The 20,011-nt window shown below is 35.3% G+C and overlaps 1 protein-coding gene across 1 annotated transcript in view; it reads left to right on the top strand.

Moving 5' to 3' along the window:
- The window catches only part of SNTG2 (syntrophin gamma 2), a gene marked incomplete at both ends in the record, with an annotated part of 222,831 nt that overhangs the window by 146,140 nt on the left and 56,680 nt on the right, over positions 1–20,011 (top strand). The window contains one exon of the mRNA XM_084202591.1: positions 9,953–10,080. Within this exon, the coding sequence (XP_084058717.1) occupies positions 9,953–10,080 (128 nt within the window). The remainder of the gene's footprint in view (positions 1–9,952; positions 10,081–20,011) is intronic.

Here is a 20,011-nt window from a genome sequence, read left to right as displayed (position 1 = left end):
ACTGAGTTGGGATCGTATCTTGAAAAGTAGTTATGAAAGTGTTTCAACTACCTCTAGTGAGCACTTCTGTTTTAATCAATTAAATATTTTCAATTTTATGGTAAAGTAAAAGCAGAACTGGTATTTACTGTAATGCTAGTGCCTGATAAGGCTAATGATATTTGAATCCTGTTTTTACATCACCCTGGCAGGGGAGATCTGAGCCACTTTGAACACTGCATCTTGCAAGTGTGTGTTGCAGTTTTATGTACCTTCCTAACCACACTCAGGTCCATGCCATAATAGACAATGCGCGGATATTTATAAGTGGAAATTCTACTCCAAAAAACACACCATATAAAGGAAAGAGAGCTAGGGAATTAGTGTTACTCCAGGTTTACTCAGCTGTCATTTTGGATGACTTTGAAAAACAAAGACTTGTAGCATAGAGGCAGTAGTTTAGCCATCTCAGCAGCAAGCTCTGTCTGCCTCATAGGATTTTACCATTTTCAGTTCTCGTGCTGTCTTATTTCTGTTGGACCAATCTCTGTCACCTCTGCTGTGAAGTATCTGCTGCATGTGATGTGATGCAATCTTCAGGACTTATATGCATCTTTTGTAATATCAGAGCAGTTTGCAGTACAGCACTTTAACGGGGTTCTCTGAAACCCAGAGAAATGAGCTGAAACGCTCTCTTCACACCTGATTATTTTGTGCTTGGGCACTACTGTGACAAATGCTACAGGGATTGACAGTGGCAGTCACATTCATCTGTACCTTATAAGTAGTTTATTGAACACAATGTAAATTTCCAGAGGGGAACATGAAACATACAAAGGAAGTGGTTTCAAGGCTAGTGAGTACAGGTTGTTTACCTGGAGATTTCTAACTCTAAAACAATGAAGAAAGTGTTTTAGAGATCTCCTACCAGATATCCAAATATCCTAGACATCCAGGCCAGCTCTCTGGAGAAAATAGTGGTGGAAAAAAAATACTGTAAGTAAAACAAATTACTGTTTAAGACACCATGGGGTAGTATGACAGTTACAATGCAAAGGCAGAATATACTAGGTTTTCATTTGTTTGAGAATCCGGCTTCCTTGAATTATTTAAAAGTGATGTTCTAAAAAGTGAAGCAACACCAGAGTAAACTGTTTTTTCTGTGTATTCATGTAATTTGAGAACTCTAATTTTGATAGTGTATGTCAAGGTTAGTTGGTTAGATGAAGCTAAACAGGCACTTACATTTTTCTAAATGGCTTTAAAATATTTTTTCCTTTACACCTTTGTTTTATCTGCTAAATTAAACAGTTTTGCTTTAAAAAATACATTGCCTACTTCATCATCACATTTTTAAAAAAGAAAAAAAATTACAAATACTCAGCTCTTGATGGGACCAGTAGAATGCTACATCTTGAATGTCTATGGTAGTCCCAGTTCCCGAGTTAGAGAAGGATATGACTCAATCCCAAGCACTAAATGGTAAAAAGGGAAGAGGATTCAAGACAGGGAGGTGCACACCCTCGGGGAATGCATGACCAGAACATTGAATTGAGATTGAATGGATGTCCTATGTATGAAAGCTTCAATACTCTTGCTTTTTTGAATATTCCTGTAGTGTCTTCCATTTTAGTATAAACACACCATTTGTGAAGCTGATTTTATTCTTTAGTTTTTGTCATCCTGTAGCTTGCTTTAAGAAGAGAAACTTCAGAATTTCAGTTCAATATCTTTTCTATTGGGATGATTTCATGTGTTCATGTTTCAGTTGCCTCTGCCAACTCTTGATCTGAAAATCCATTATTTTCTCATGTAATATGAAAGCATGGTAACTTTAAATTGACTTCCAGTTCACAGTATCATTTGGCAATGTAAATTTATAAAATTATTCATGTAATAAATACAAAAAGTATCTCCCATAGAGGCACACAATGGTTACTCTCATTAATTGTCACCATGTCTTCCATTTTTTGCTGAAGAGAAAGGTAAAACAGATAAACACAGCCAGCTACACTCCAGTAGTTTGGACTTCTGCTGTGCTGAAGTACTTTATGAACCCACTGCAAATAAGTTTTCCTCAATTAATAAAATATGAAATTATTACAATGACTCAGTGAAAGATAATCCAGATTTTCTGTTTCTAATGATACCTCTCAAAAATCATAGCAATAAAATCTGGAAGAAAACATTTAAATAACACCTTCCTACTACACTACAACAGAGTTGTAAGGAAAATCTTTTGGATTGAAATGTTTATTTAGATTTAGCTGTACAGAAGTACTGTTTTTTTCGGAATGTGATTAGACTTGATTGGGACTTTCACTATGACATTGATGAAGTGAATAAAAAGTATCTTTAAAAGTCGTATCCTTTCCTTTTATTAATGCCCACAGTCACTGCTAATCCTTTCAGCAGTGTTATTTCTTCCAGTATTAAACATTTGATTGATCAGCTTGATTGTTTCTTCTGCACAGAAATTCCCCAGTTTCTTAGATTTTAGTTCTTAATTATAGATATATTGTCCCCATACACAACCCTTGCATGTAAATACATTGTTTTTTACAGTTCTTATTAATTTGTTCATTTCAAGTTTTCAGCAGCAGCAGCAAAAAGGGAAATGTTTCTAAGTTTGATGTGAGCATAGGTAAACCCTGACAGTCCAGGTACATGTGTATGTGTCTTATAGAGAAAACTGAGAGTAAAATTGAGGCAACAAGTTCTCCCTCTAAGCTGCATCCAGTGTCTTTCCACAAGCTCCAGCAACAAATTGACACTGATCTCAGAGAGAGAAGCAAGAGTCAAGGCTCAGATTTATCCTGAGGGGTGTGCAGACTGTGAAATTCAGACAGTTTCCCTAAAATTGAGCTAATTTTTCTAAGCAAGGACAGCATGCCCCATTTGGGGATATAAAAGACTGCCAAAAGCTGAAGTTTGGGTACACTTGCATTTATAGTGTAAACCTATAATGATCTCAGCATTTTCCTTATATACATTTAATGTTGGGTTTTGATTTCTGACTGCTATTGTGGTTTTTGAGCAGTCATAATTACTTTCTACTTTTTGTGCTGAGATTTAATATAAACTACTCTGGTCCCTGTCCCCTACTCCCAAAGGAAGGATATATCTGGAAAGGTGTTCCAGGCAAGGTTGTTGAGGTTACTCAGAAACCAATTACATACTAGCTCAAGGGAAACAAAATTAAAGAAAAAGGTGCAAGATTCTGACAAATAGTCCATATGTGTTCTCTAAAAATATCCTACTTTTACGCCATTTGTTCATTAAAAAAATAATAATGTATTAGCACCTAGCAGCACAGATGTAATGAAATATTCATTAATACTTATATTGTAAATCACCTCTAGAGGAATTTATATAATTGAAAGGGTTTTCATTTGTTCCTCACTGGTAGAATAGTAGTCTAATTGATTTAAATACATAGCTATTGCAGTGAATAAGGCAATGTAAGTCCATAACATGTACTGCTATACAGGCTCTATGTAAACATCATATATAGGTGCTCAGTGTCTGTAAACTCCTGTATTAATTAAAAGAATTACATGTCTTAAAGACCAATCATATTTCAAAAGCATGTATCTGATGCAGCATTAGAATTAAAAGTATTTATTTTCTCTAATAGGAAAGGAGTTTTTCACATGCTTTTTCACCTTCCTACCATTTAATTAAACATCTGTCAATTGAAATACTGTAGATAGAGCTGTGTAATTAAAAGGTGCTTTCAGTGAATTTTGAAGACATCATATTACAACTCCAAATTGTTGCTTCACCTGAAAGAGCATGCTTCTTCTATAGAAGCCTTTATCTATTAAATGATTTGGTGATGCACACTTTACCAGATAATTACTGTCTTCTTAAACTGTCACAGAATTGTGCACCTGCATCTATTAATTCCATTAAAAATAAATAAATACACACCCTCTTCTGAATTCATGCTGCATCAAAGGATGCACAGGTATTTTGATATCGTAATTAAATCCCTCTGAATTCTGTGACAAGTTGAAAGCTCTGACTCCTATCTCCAGTAGATATCACCCTAATTTGCTTTAGTGTCTGGGCATCACAAAAGTTTCATTCATGTCTCTACTCCTGGCTATAAATTGGTATCTGTGTTGTTCAATGATTAAAGCAATTTAATGTGAGATTCTTATTGCTAAATGGAGCAGTCATGTTTTCTTCTCCAGTCAACAAAAAGCCCCTGCTTTCTGTCTGTCCCTGTAATAAGTATTAGCAAACACTCAGCCATACGTAGGTCAAACAGGTTCATTGATATACAGAAAATCAACCTACCAATATATGTATATATACATACCTTTCAATCACAGACTGGACTAAAAACTGTAGAGAGACCACATTGAATTCACTCTGAGTTGAATGTTGCTGGGTATTGTTGGAATAAATTATGTAACACTAATTCTCTTTTTTCAGAATAAGTGTAAGGCAAGTCTGTCTATTTGAAAAGTGTATTTTATTAAAGGCTCTTTTTTTTTTTTTGAGAATGCTGAAACATTTTTAGTAAGGGAGCTTTGACAAAACACATGACAAAACACAGTTGGCATCAAAAAGATGCATGAGAGCCAGTATTTTCTAATCTAAGATATTGTCATGAAATCTACTGAAACTTACTGGCCAATGTTTTCAGTTATAGCTTAAAGCAATGAAGCTATGCCAAGCTATTTTAGCATTTCGGAGTTTAAGGCATTTCTGGAAGACACTCTTGATTTAATTTTAGGTAGTCCTGTGAGGACCAGGGATTTGAGTAATCTTTATGGACCCCCTCAATTTGAGATACTCTATATTTTTTGTTTCTATAATTTAAGCCACAGAGTTTTTTGTTACAAGGAAAATTTATCAATATATAAATATTAAATATGGGAATGTTGCTGCCATTTTCATATACATATTTTACAGAGAGATATTTTATTCTTTTCAGAAATTCTCAGCAATGCGCACTAAAATGGAGAAAGCAAAAATTACTTTGGGAAATAAATAACAGCATCATCATGATCATCTTTTTTTGAACCAGTGTTGACAAAGGCAATAATCAAGATTAGTCATACCTCTTACATGTGCTTTGTAGAAATATAAATTTACAGAGAAGGATCAAGGCTTTAATGATGTATTTTGAAATATTAAATCCTCTAAAGCAGAAAATGTATAAATTCCAAATTATCAGTAAAAAGTTATATTTTTTCCTAATGGATGTCACACTTGATTCTTATTTCATAAAATGGTATAATCATAGACACATTTAGGTCAGAAAAGACTTCTAAGATCATCAGATCCAGCCTGAGCTTAACCAAGAATGTCCAAGTCTAGCACCAAACCATGTCTCTACGTGTCCTGTTTACATATCTTTTAAATAGCTCCAAGGGCAGTGACTCAATCATTTCCCTGGGAAGCCTGCTCCAGTGCTTGACAACATTTCTGCAAAGAAGTTTTCCCTAATATCCAACCTAAAGCTCTCCTGGTGCAACTGAGGCCATTTCCTCTTGTTCTATCACTTGATCCCCTCCTCCAGATCAATAAAGATGTTAAACAGGACTGGCCCAAATACTGAGCCCTGGGGATCACAGCTTGTGACTGGATCCCTGGTGGATGCAACTCTATTCACCAGCACTCTCTGGGCCCAGCCATCCAGCCAAATTTTACCCAGTGATGAGTGCACCTCTCCAAGCCATGGGCTGCCAGCTTTTCCAAGAGAATGCTGTGGGAGGCAGTAACAAAAGCTTTACTGAAGTGCAAGTAGATAACATGCACAGCCTGTCCCTCATCCACTAGGTCTTGTAAGAGAAGATAAGGCTGGTTAAGTAGGACCTGCCTTTCCTAAGCCCATGCTGGATGTGCCTGATCAGGTGGTTGTTCTGCATGTGCCACATGGTAGCACTCAGGATGATTGCTGGTCAAAGCCCCATTCAGCCTGACCTTGGATACTTCCAAAGGTAGGGCATCATTTGCCTTTCTGCAAAGCAGACACTGTAATATGAGAGTAAAAATACGTTTAAAACCAAGCTTAATCTTGCTGATTAATGTGACCCTGAATATTTCTGATTCCAAGCGAATTAACCCAGCTTCAGCCTTCCTGAAGCCCATGTTTAATGAAAAAGCTGTGTCAACTTAAAATAACACTGTGGCTACTTTCAAGGTAGGGCCCTATCAGCCGCTGGAAATTAAATTACTAGAGAAGGTTCAGAAATACTTTCTTCCAATGAAATGATATTTTTCTTGCAGAGATTTAAAATCAATGACAGTTTAAAAGAAAGTAAGGTTAAAAAACTGAGTTTCTCAAACTCTGCAAATTATATGTCACAAAAAGAGGAAAAAATTGACAGTCCCAGCCAGCTGGGATCTTTTCCCTTCCTTCCTATGCTCTTAGTGGAAACTTAATTGTAGAGACATGTCTGATTACATCTCCCTGTTAGTAGTGGACTTTCTGGACTTATTCTACCTCTTGGAAGACTTTTTGGTTGCACCATAATGAGTAGTTATATAATTGTTTAAGAAAGCACTAAAGCACTTGCCTACAGTGTCATTCATAGGTCAGTGATTGCTAATGGCATACAGAGTCAATCCCTCCTCCATGTCAACAGTACACAGCTGTCCCAGGTAGGTAGTGATTATGTGTCATTAAAACTTGATTCTTGTTCGCTGTTCTTTCAAAAACGAGGTTTTTGGGTTCAATCCATTTCTTAATGGGCAGGTGTTACAAGCAAATTGGCATTAATTGGCAACATTGTTGGTGACCTCAGCAGAAAACTGATGGTATAAAATGATCGAGAGCATAAAAGCTATGATTACAGAGATCTCTATTTTAGTGCATTGGAGGAATGATGTGAAGAGTTTTCAAGAAGAGCAGCAGCAGCTGTTTAGCAGAGAAATGCCTTGAAGGTCAGCCAGCTCACAGCACTGGGTCAGACCGAGGAACCATCCAGCCAAAAAGTTTGTTCCCAGAAGATGCCCTCAAGAGAATGCAAGAACAGGAAATATGTGCAGTTATTTCTAGGGAATATTTCCTGCATCCCTGGTGACTTCGGACAGAGATGCTTCTGGAACCAGTTTGTTATATAGACTAACACATTCATTCTCTGTTTTTACCCTACGTTTTTTACTTCTAATCAATGCCCCTGCTTCTTATGAGAAAATGCCAAGTGAACCACTGTTTCTTAACCCCTTTCTCTGTTATTTATTTTTTTACATATCTCAGTCATAAAATTCCCTCTGCAGCTTCTTTTCTAGACTAATGAATCTTTATTAAACTAATTGTTAAAAAAATTCTGTCTGGCATCTAAATTTCAAGATCAAAATTTTGAGTTGCAATCACCTGTTCATATGCCATTACAGTGTGGGAAAAGTTAATATTGTTTTTCTTCATGTGCATTGCTATACACTTATCTACTATATTGTTAGCAGTTCTTTTATCTCTCATTCAGTAAAATGAGCTTCTTCCACAGCCTTTTCTCTTGCTTTTTCACTTGCTTCCTTCTCAGTTTCTTTCACTTGCTTCCTTCTCAGTTTCTTATTTTTATCCATGTGTGCTGAAGAGAATATGCCAAGGAATCTCAGATTGAGTGGTTAATAGGTTATAGGTTAAATAGAACAAAATGAGCTGCTGGTCCTATGATAGTATTTTGTTTCAATGCAATGGTCTTACAGGTATACACATTCCCTGTTTTGTCCTTATGAAGATGAAGAGGGGTAATTCCTACTTTATGCTCTACCAAACTGGTTAGTAGAGTATGGCTTCATAAGAAATACATATTTGAAACTTAGACTAGTTTGACCCCTTCATACCCTTTTGCTGTTCTTGGCCATTAATGTTCAGATCATGCAGCAGGGTTTCTGCAGATATAAGTAGTTAGGAACTGGGGAAAAAAATAAAAATTACTCCTTCTAGTGTATTTTTCAAATATCAAATCTTTGAAATTGTCTGGGGGAAGACCCATTTGCTTTAGGAGTTCACAGCAGTTTTAACAGTTTAGCATTTTGACATGAATATTTCTATGCTGCAGTTTCATAGCTTTGGGGTTAATAGATTTTTGACCAAGTGTTGTTGGCCAATTTTCCCCTTGAATTCATTAACCTAATAAATAGCTGTGATGTACATTTTCTAAAATTCTATCTTTTCCTTGCATTCAGATACTTTTCTTTATGCTGACACCCTACTGAAGTATTTGCTTGAAGTGTAAGGGACTCAAATGGAAAAATTAAATTGCCTATGTGACCTACTCTTTTGTTGTTTTTTGGTTTTTTTGTTGCCAAATGCTCTTAAATGACCTAGAATATTGCAGAAGATTTATCAGGTTGTTCAATAACCTGATAAAAGAAGTAAAAATAATAGTTCATAAGAAAAATATTTTTATGTTTTAAATTGTCTAGATGTTTTCTGCATCTTGAGAGTTTAGAGAGTGGGAACAATAGATGATCATGTTGTTGCAGGAATTTTTATGTTCCTTTATTTTCTCATTCTTGGATTCAGTGATCATAATCAAGTATTTATATTTGACTGCAATAAGATACCTTCTGTTTTATTCCCAGACATTTTGGTTTCCAGACAGACAATGTTAGATTATGCTGATCCTTTTCAACTTCAGATTGCATGGGGTTCTTTCAATTATTTTAAATCATGCAGAATTCTGTAATATGTGTCAGATTCTTTATTGTGATACTAATAAATTTATTCTAAATTTTAAAGACACCTTAGCCTTTTGCGTCTAATTTCATAAAACAAAATTAGTCTGTGGACTTGATTATGAAATACTCATACTGCAAAAACACCAGGAGATCTCAGTCAAATGAACCTGTATGCTTCTAGGGGATAGCAAATGCTCTAAATGAAATTCCTGTCCCCAAAATGATTGCTGTCTAAAACATTCCTTCAGGCTACCAACTCCAGCAATTTCATTACAAATTATTCTTTTACTAGAAAATAATACTTCTGTCATTAATTGTCAGTCATCCTGTTAGAGTTTGAAACTCACTATTTTGATTTATTTAAAGAAATAAATAGATCAGTCCTAGTTGACTGTAAGAAGGGGCTTTAGGGGGGAAAAAAATAATCCTAAATCCTTATGAGCAAAAAAAAAAGGCAATTCCCAGAATGCTTTTTATTATGTGTAAGTTTTATTGCTTCTGAACACCTGGCAGAACAGAACTGAATCTGGGTCATTCTATGGTTTCTTTGCTTTCATAAATACTACTCAGTGCTTATTTACAGCTCATATATATAAATAACTAACTTTCAACTCTTTTTTCTACTGGAAAGTTCTCTGCACAGTGCAAGATAAAAAATTTTGGTTCAGAAACAGCCCAACTTTGACCTAAATATGTATGTCTGTAAATCTTTCTCAGCCAACTTTGTGTAAATTTTACTGGTATCTTTATAAAAGAGTGAAATGTTCAACTCTTGCCTTTCTAGTAGAGGCATTTGAAGAAAGACTTCAAAGATAAAATTTCAAAAGTCATCCATCTTTAGTATGATAACACCAGAATAAAAATTTTAAATCTACTCTTAAATGATACAAGAACACAATGCACAAATGAATGTTCTAGTGAAGTATTTAATTAGGATATTATTTATGTCCTTTTCTCTGATGATAGAAGGATGCAGAAGAGTTATACAGAACAAATTAATTTAAACTACAAATGTATACTATGCTGCATTTAGAAAAAAATCATGGCATTTATGACTGAAAACTCTTTTCTAGTATCAGTTATTAATATTAATTAAAAATTTAGATGTGTTTAATGTTAAAGTAATACTGAAATTGCATCAAGAGCAAAATATCAAGATGGGTAACATACAGGTTTTCGTTTCCCTACCACATCCTGAGTTTCTTGAATACTTTTATTGTGATGATTATTCACTTCTGAGACAAACAGAGCCAGAGGTGCATATTCATGGGTTTTTCACTATATTGTCTTATAAGCTCTCCTACTGTTTCTCATTTATTCTGCACAGGCTCCATCATCACCTTCTTCACCCATAGCTAATGAACCAAAATACGAGAAGCGCTGGCTAGACACCTTATCAGTTCCTCTGTCGATGGCTCGAATCTCGAGGTACAAAACCGGAACAGATAAATTAAGGTTTGTAATCTAAAAGGGGAGGCACTGGGTTAGTTAGCTGTACATAGTGTTTTTCTATGGATTCTCAGCTTTATAAGAATTGAGTGGAGATATGAAATTCTTCTTATTAAAAGCTGTGCAGTTCATCTTCTCCTAAGATTAATGGTATTCATGGCGATTACCAAAGATAAGGTAAAGCTCCTACAAATACGTTTCTATAATCTGTTGTATCTTGGGAATTCAGTTAGCATCAGCAGCTAGCACAAAAGTTAATCCCGGTGTTATGTGAATAAATTTTGAAGCTACTACACTTCCTTCACTATACCTAATAGGATACTTCTATATTCTCCAATTCTAATATTGTCAATTAACTCTCCTTTTTCATTTTAAATGAAAGCACAGTGCATAATCATCATACCTGTGCTATCGTGTCATATAGATATGCTTTTATCAGTGTCATAAAGAAACTCATATTGATGAGATTTTGGCAAATTACTGGTACAAAATACTGTATTTTTGATCACAGATTTTTTTTGCATCTCAGAGACATAACTAATGGTTCATAAAGTAACTGTTGAATAGGATGTCAGAGGCTATTTTACTGGGCTTCAGGAAATATAAAAGCAAAAGTGAAGTTTAATAAAGCTTCAATAAATAGTATGCTTGAGAAAGTTTTAAACATTGCAGCGTACATAAGCTTTTTCTGCAAACCGTTCTGTGGTACAACTGTCTCAAATTTATCAGTAGTTGTAGGCCAAGCAGTCCATAGTTCTCCGTATGTATCAGAACAGGAGATCACTCACTGTCATTATTTTCCATGGTCTTTATGAGTTGCCCTATTTTTATTTGACTTTAATACATATTAAAGAGAGAATTGGAATATCTATTGAAAAGTCAATATACGGGTCACCTGCTATGAGGAGGTACCAGAAATTAATGTGAATACCTTTCTAGACCTATGCCAGATTTTTTTACCTGTTTCCCCAAAATGACCTAAAAAGCATTATTTTTCTAGTAGGACAGATATGCTGCTTTAACTTACAGCAATTCATCTTCATAGGCAGTTGGCAGCTCCTCTCCCAGACTTCATGTTAAAGCATCACAGGTGAATAATAGTGTCCAGAAAAGTTTTAGTTTCTTCCACAGACATTCTTTGAACTCTTAATTTTCTTCTACTTAGTGTCTCATCACTTCCTCCACCATTTTCTTCCTCCCTACTTTAACTGACAAGTTCATGCTGTCCATTCTTGTCCAATCTATCACAGACCTCCAACCATTCAAGGCTTAGACATTCAGTGAATTAAATAAAAAAATCTCAGTGTTCAAATTTAGGCATCAACTTATCATCAGTATTCTAGAATTTAAAGAATAAATGGAAGAGGATAGAACATTTAAACCTCTCCCTTCAGTTACCACCCTGATTGTTTGAAGTGCTTTCATTCCTGTGCTGTGTACTTTACACATTAGATGGAGAAATCCCAAGGGATTCCAGTTCCCAAAAGAGCGGCATGTGCGTTTTGAGAATTCTTTGAAGTAAAATGCCTTCAGCTTTGTACTGGGTCTGGCTGAGTTGGAGCTCATCTTCTTTACAGTAGTCCATGTGGCGCTGTGCTTTGATTTGTGATTAAAGCAATACTAATAACACACCAGTATAGTGGTTGTTGCTGACCAGGCCTTGCCCACCATCAAGGCTTTCTCTTTTTCTTGGTCTGCTCCTGCACAGTAAATGGGCCCAGGGTAGGCGAGAATTTTAGAGGAGGCACAAGCAGGACCAGTGAACCAAACTGGCCGAAGGAATATTCCATGCTGTGTAGCATCTTTGCTCAGCAATAAAAACTGAGCAGAGAGGGGTTGTGGAAAGCGAGCCATTTCTTGGAGGCTGACAGGACATCATTCTGCTTGTGAGAAATTGTGAGTGGTTGCATTTGCATCACTTGTTTTATTGTCATTTAGTTAATTGGGGTTTTTTTCCTCTTCTGTTTGTTTATTAAACTACATTTATTTCAGTTTATGAGGTTTTTTCTTCTTTGTATCCTCTGCTATGCCTCTGGAGAGGGCTAGGAGAGTGAATGGCAGTGTAGATGCTTGGCTGCTAGCCTGAGATCAACCCATCACAGATGTGTTTTTGTGTAATATTTGAAGAACTTAGTGCTTTCAGTTTTAGTCTTGGGTAGACATATTGTCTTGTGATGTATCTCACTCCCATATATATTTAGTATATATTCTACTATTTAATTATTAGTGGTTTTTTATTATTGTTGTATACACTCTGAAGGAATATGAAATAATGCCATAAAGCCTACCACCACCCCATAATACTTTACTTCTAAAGTAAGTGCACCTTGCTTGTTTTGGTGAACCAACAAAAACAGCTATATGAGCATTAAAGGGATATTGCCTTGAGGTTAACTGTGGTTGAGGAGTTTCCCATATTCTTACTAAAAGGTGGGTTTTCGTGCCTGAGGGACAATAGACTGCTCTTACCATGTACTGCGAAATGCGTGTATGTATTTTTACCATTATCCAACTTGTAACCTTTTTTTTGCATTTCCCCCTGTTCATATATACACAGTGTCCAAAATATGTCTTCTGTAATTACTCTCTAAAATCAAATATCTGCTGTGCATTAAATAAAACCTCTGATCAGTCTAGATAAAAATCCTACTTTCAATCATATCTACACATCTCTGTTTCCTTTTACATTGCAACCATCAGTCTAAAGCCATTGGCGCCAGCCCAAATTCATTCCCCTGAATGGATCACAGATCCTTCTGACTGATTTCCTAATTTTACCAAACCTTGATTATTTATTGGGAGCCTATTTGCATGCATGAGTTGGCAGCATGCCTGTTTTTCCTGTACTACATGAGTCTATGAGTCTGTCATAACTTGTAATGTGTTTCCTGCACGTTCTTTCTCATAACTGTGTTTTGTTGCAATGCTTCATTATGTTTTTATCCACTAAATTTTTTCAGTTGGTCTTGCAAAGGTGCTCTGGCATCAGAACAGCCAGATTACTTTCTAAGTTAGTGTTGCTGAAGTATTGGAACTATCATCTATAGCATCACATATGCAGCTGAGCGCCTTCTCCTCAGCCAGATGGGCTGTATAAAAGGTGTTTTTTTCCTCCTTCCTACTTGAATTACATTTAGAGAGGTCTATACAATTCTTTCTATCAGAAATTACCTCTCCTTCATGGCTTTTGACATATCTTTTTAAATATGCAAAATATTATGACTTTTGAAAAGTTATTAAAGATTGTCTATCAACTCACAGGAAATGCACGCTCTGCTTTCTTCAATCATTCATTTCCCTGACATAAAACCATCTTCTTTACCTGTGGAATTCTTGCAGTTGGCTGTGGCAGAACTTAATACACTTTTGTTAGTATACTCTGATTTTTTAAAATATATAGTATTGTTTAGCCTATGTATAGTACCTGTAAATTCTACTACTCTTGCTGTTCTGACATGGTAAACTGCCATCTGCATGTGTGGATATTTCCTCTGACCTCATTCACTTTACTTCTCCCTGATATTCAAGATTTTTTCCTGTTTTCAGCATTCTTTTCCTGGTGGTGTAAGTACCATTCATATAACCTTAGAGCAGGAAAAATCTTGTCTCTTATAAGGTTGGGCTTGTCTCCTATAAGTTAAGGGTTACATATTTTTTAAAGGCCCTCTTTTTTTGCCTTTATTTAAAAAAATACAGAATATTACAAAGCATGCCAGCACTTTGCTGAAAATTAATTTTTTCATTTGAAATGCCTTACATAGACAGAGTTGTCTGTTATACTGCAGTATACTTTTTAGTGTGCCTTAGATAAAATCTGATCTAATCGAATCATATTAAGCTGTATTATTTCCTTTGTGGTTAAACTGTGCAGTTTAAATTCTTCTGTACTTCAGTTGAGTTTTCCGGTAGCTTTGCCCTCCAAAAAAAGTGCACTTTCAGCATACTCCTGTGTCATGAGATGGGCAAGATCACATGTATCTGTTTGATTCTTATTTGTTGTTCATGTGAAGAGTAAGGCAACTTGCCTTTGGCTTTTCATTTCACTTGACTTTTAAATGTATTTTTCACAGGAAGTCTTTAGACTATGACTTAATGACACAAGAATATTTTTTTCATATATTTTAAATTCTGTTAACACCATATGTATTAACAGAAACAGGAGAGAATGGGATAAATATTTTCCTTCCGTATAAAGGAATGGCTGAAAATACTGCACACTGGGCTTGTGAAATATGTTTATCAATACCACAAAACAAAAAAAAAAAAAAATTCCTCAGGATATTTAAAGGAAAGATAAGAAACATAGTAGATGTCATTCCTGTTCTCAATGGAAGATTAAAATTTGTATTAACTACTAAAATCACCTTGAATTCGTGTATTTCACATTGTTGATATGATTGGAGTCTGTCTGAAGATATTTGTATATATAACGTGCTAATTAGTCTTTTTGATTAGTTAGCAATTCAATAACTTTTTCTTCATTTGCCTTTATTATATAGCACTACTGCTTCTAATATTCTAGACTCCTCAGTAATCCATCAATGTAATTTTTCTCTGTAAGTAAGGTAATGTAAATGTAGTGAGAATGCTATTGCTGTGAATACTCTTAATTGCTAGTTGGCAACAGAAACATTTTTTGACTGTTGAGGATTGAATTGGTCAATAAATGTGATGCAAGCTTAACAGAGAAATAATACCAGTGAGTTTTTCTCACCCAAAGGAATTTGTGGTTCATATTATAGTTTGGCATGGTTTTTTTGGTTTTTTTTTTTAAGATAGAAAAGTAAAGATAGGTAGTCTTTTAGAAGGTGGGGAGCACAGTTCATGCACTGTAGTCTTTCATTTTTGTTATGGAATTGTTATTTGGGGAAACGCAGGTAACTGGTTTTAGTCCTCACAGTTGATACTGGTAACAATGCATAATAATTTTTATTGACAGAAGCTTTGAATAAAAGACCAACACCTAGAATATCTTGAATATTTTGAGTTTAGAGACTGAAGAAAAAATGCTTATTTCAAATATGGGAGACTGAAATAGTGAGTGGAATGAAAGTAATTCACGCCGAGTAGCTATGAGCCCATGTATCTGTGGTGTCAATTACAAAAAACCTAATTAGATTTAGGTGGTTTTTTTCTATTTCTTGGTATTATGACCATTGCAATTACTCCAAAGTATTGTGTATTATTAATTTTTTTCATGCATTCACTGGTTTCTTAACAGATTTTTTCTGAAGAATGTTATTTTCCATTTACCATTTTAGTAAGTTAACAAAATGCCTTTAATTAGATAAATAAATTGAAAACTTAGAAATTGAATAAGCCATTTTGAAAAACATCTAGAAATTAAGCACAATCTCACTGAGTTACAAAACTGAATGAACTTTCTCACAGTTTTCTGACACGTCAGTTAGAAAATATCTGTAGAAGTATAAATGTCAGTGTTACTTCAGTTATCTTATTTGGTTGCTATAAGTTTAATGAAAATAAAAGTTACAATACTGGAATCAAAATGTTCCCCCCAAAACCACAGATGCAAAATGCAATCAAGTTTATATTTAATGTTTTGATATCTTCTGAGCTACGTAGTTTCTGTCAATAGTCCAGTTCTATGCGCACATTTAAACATTTTGTAAGGTACGAGGTTCTGTGACATTTACAATAAAAAATCCCATTACTTCTAACATGGCATTTCAAAAAGATGAAGTAATTCTGATCCTTCCTTTTGGAGAATTTCCACTCAGGTCTACCCACAGTCCTTAAAGCTTCAGTCTAAGTAGACATTCTAGCAAGAGGGCCGTGTAGTATTATAAATGAGCCACAAGAAAATGTTGTAACAAAAGCAATAAAAACTAACTCAAACATTAAAAAAAATCATACAAACAGGAGGGAGTACTGATTCAGGACCTGGGAAGATGCAAAGCTGATCAAATCCATCTGTCTGTATCAGCATGGTAGTAAAAGTGAAAGAGTTGCAGTCAAGCCTACATCTAGATTTTTGTAGAAATATCTATATAATAAAATACCTATATAAGTCTACAAGAGATGGTTTCACATGCCACAGATACTAAAAAATATAAATGTATGCTTTGCTGGAATTCTTAGCCTCCAGTAAAGTAAAAGTTCAGCTCCTTCCATTTCAGCTGGCACTGAAAATACTTTTTATACTAGGAAAGTCTTTGGATTTAACACCTCTATAGTAGCAAACTGCTTGTATGGAAAAATTTCCTTACTAATATTAATTAATAGTACTTGTTTAAAGGTGTCAATTTCAAGAAGAGAACATAAACTCTACCAGTGCTAATCTGTTATTCTGACTGCCATGCTCACAAAGAGAGTGTTTATTTTATTACAAGAAATTAATGCCATAAACAAACTCCAGAAGAGACCAGAAATGCAGATCTATTCATCATTTCACCATGAAAGTCAGATAGAAAAACACTGAGCATTGAAAATGGTGCCTCATGCTCCTTAGCAGAAATGCTTGAAGGAAACAAATTTTCAGATAGGGAGACAAATCTCAAAGTAAGAAATGTGATGGCAGTGCAACAAAAATTTCTAGTATTTAGGAAATGCAAATATTAATTTCTTGCTCTACTTGCAGTAGTCAGTCGCATACCTTCAGTAATAGAAGATGTATAAATTTCCTCTGTATGTGTTTTTAAATTATCTTAGGGCCTCAGGGAAAAAAGAAATACAAACCAACAAAGAAAATAAAAACCCTACAGCAACTTATAGCACTTGAAACCTTTCAAACTTATTATTTGGTATTAAATGGAAAGCTCCTCCTTGACAGCTAACAGGAGTAGGTGCTTTGTTGTGTCTCTTTTTCTCTTTTTTTCTTTTCTCTGTTTTGAGGAAATGGCAGAGGGAAATGCATGTCATTTAAGCCTGCGGGATTTATTTTCTCATGAATTCCAGTGCCATCTTGGTGCTTGCTTTGATTGTTTCACTTAAAACAAAAGCCTCAGGATTTATTTTGTTAAGCTTTTATTTTTAGTTTGGATATCTGTTTTTACTTGTAGCCTTCTGCACACTATGCTTTTTGGAGCGCAGTGTGGTACATGGAACAATATCAATATATAATGGGATCTTCAGAGAGAAACTTTTGTAACTGAAAGCAAGAAATAATCATAGTAAAGTTGATTAGGATTCAGGGCAAAAACAGTGTGTTGCTACCATAGACATCATGAGGGGCATATGTAAGGTTTGGAAAGCCCTGGCTGTTTTTTATCCTATGTCATTTACACTGAACTGCTTTCTGGTAAAACCACCTTTCTGCCAAGCCAGCACAGTGGGGACAGCAGTGTCCCAAAGGTCTCAATCTCGTGTGCCAGATAATGTGACCACCACTGGCTCATCAGAAGCCTTGAACCACCCTTCTTTTGCTGAGCCTTGGAAAAGAATATCCTGGTGTCGGTGTGCTGGAACAAGGGAACAAGCTCTACAGGCAGGGCTTGGGGATGCTGGCAGACTCCCCACGGAGCAGGAGTCAGCTGAGCACAGCTTCAGTGATGAAGTCCCATATAAGGGGCTGTGTTAGCAATAACATAGATAACAAGTCAACGAAAATGGTTGTTCTCATCTCTTCTCATCTACTTGCATTCCTGAGGCCACACCTAAGGTATCTTCCTCTGTGTCCAGTTTTTGTGTTCCTGTGGAAAAGATTTGCATTTTAAGAAAGTTAATGAGGAGGCTGGACTAAGAGACTTGCAGGATTCCTCACACCCTATTTGATTCTGTGCAAATAGCATGTTAGTGAAGTGTTCTCTAAATGAATAATGAATATTATTAACTGTCTGTAATTGATCACCATATTTTAAAAAGGATAAAGAACAGGAGTTTTAGTGTAATTCACTCTATCACCAGAACCCTGTTTCAAATGATAAGATACTTGGTAATTTTTATAATAAAAGGGGTTTTTTTTAAATTTTGATTGTCTATTTTGGTTGCCTCAATTGTTAACTGAGGAGTTCCCTTCTGTGATCTTTCATGAGCCACTTAGGGAACTTTTTGCCACTGGGATTTAGGCATTCAGGTCTTTGTGTGTCTGCAGAAGCTGAGTTAGTGTCTAGACACCCTGTGGTTCCCTGGAGAGCACATACCATTGCTTGGCTCTCTTGAATGCTCTGGACAGCCCTCTTGCTGTGTAAGGATCCTAGCATCTTGGCTTTGATATTTGAATGGGATATCTAAGCTGGGCATTGTGAAGGGCTTCTCTTCACAGCATTAAATTAAGTCTGTTTCCAGGCACCAGTGTGTATCAATGCATAAGGGCTGACAGATTCTCACTGTCTCAGTGGGATGTTGAGGAGATCATACCATAAGTCATTTTATTACAGCCCTGTTGGGATCTTTGTCAGAACCTTAGGTAAAATGAACATTATGTTTGGGGCGTGATTATTTTGCTAAGTTTACTTGAAGGTAAAAAAAGGATTTTTTAAAAATCTTTTCTTTCTTTCTGAAGCGGTGAAAAAGATTACTGGAATAAAAGTGACACAGAATTGTGCCACTACCATCAAGTGTTAGTAGTTCCCATGATTATTCAGTCATGAAAGAAAAATGGGCAATTGGCTGATACATATCTAAGTCTTCAGGCCAAGCATGGTAATTTTTGCAAACAGCAGATATGGTGCTTTACAACTCCTTTAAAAGCAAAGCATCTCACACATATCTATTCAGATAGATTGTCTTATTTATATTGTGTATGATGGGTAGTTCATGTTACCTTTCCTAGCAAGTATATAGAGTTCAGAATTCATGTTCACCATCAAACTCCCTACAAATTACAAAGGTTAGGTTAAAAACTTTTTCACTAAGTCAGGAATGAATACCTGCCCATTAACCTCTATATGTCATTTTGAATGTTTACAAATATCATCAATTAAGCAGTAGAGGACTACACTTTCGATCAGACAACCCCAGGAAGACTCAGCAACTTCACAGAGGAGTATTCTGATTCAGTAGTTGGCTTTCTTCTGGGTTGGTACCAGAAATGGGGCAATAAAGCATATAAGTATAAATATCTAAATTACAAATGTAGGAGGTAGTGGTGATATTCTCCATATTATACACAAAACAAACATATGCAAAATCATTGAGCTAATTATAATTGTCTTTCACAATAGGATATAACTAAAATCTAATTCTCCTGGCAATCATAGGCATTTAAATAATCTTGTTATCTTTCTGAAGTTTAGTTACTGCAACTATTGTGTGTCACTTTTTTAAAATTTAGAACAGTGCACTTCCATGCCACTACTTAATGAGCTTTTGTGGTTCCTATTGGAAAATTTTAAGAGTTAAAAAAAAGCATATCCCACCAGCATGCAGATGCAGGGGATTTCAAAGGTACATACGCAGTGCCTAATTTACTGCAGATAGTGAGGAAGGGAAAGCACTGGCATTTGCAGAATAAAGCAGCTATAAATGCATAAAAGTTGCATTAAAAGTTAATAAAATGAAGTTGCACATTAGCCTGTGCCAATGCTGTTTTGAGAAGACTATTTAAGGAAAATTTTTGAAGAAACTTCTAAGAAGGTTTTTAAAATTTCTATGACATAAAAGTGCTTGAAGTAAGCATTGCTTTGAATGCTACATAAAAAAAGTTTAGGAATCCAAGAAATGAAAGCTAGGGAAGACAGTGCTTTGAATCTTGATACATTCCCAGTAAATGAAGCCAAAATGCAATAAATAAAATTGGCATTTTGGTTTTAAAACACACTATTTTTTTTTTCACAAAGACCCAATTCTTATTTCCTGAATACACTACCTTAAGTTCAATAATTATGAACATAATACGTAACCCCAGGGGAAGTAAATTATCATCAGCACATGTATATATTGGTACAGAGAAAGTACTTATTGTATCTGTTACTCTTGGTACTGCCCTATTATCCTTGGTTTTGTTGCCTTTCTATTGATTGGTAAATTAAACACT

The sequence above is a fragment of the Fringilla coelebs genome (assembly GCF_963513975.1).
Source record: "Fringilla coelebs genome assembly, chromosome: 3".
Lineage (NCBI taxonomy): Eukaryota > Metazoa > Chordata > Aves > Passeriformes > Fringillidae > Fringilla > Fringilla coelebs.
Note: the sequence above shows the minus strand (reverse complement) of the source record. Positions and strands in the feature narration are given on the sequence as shown.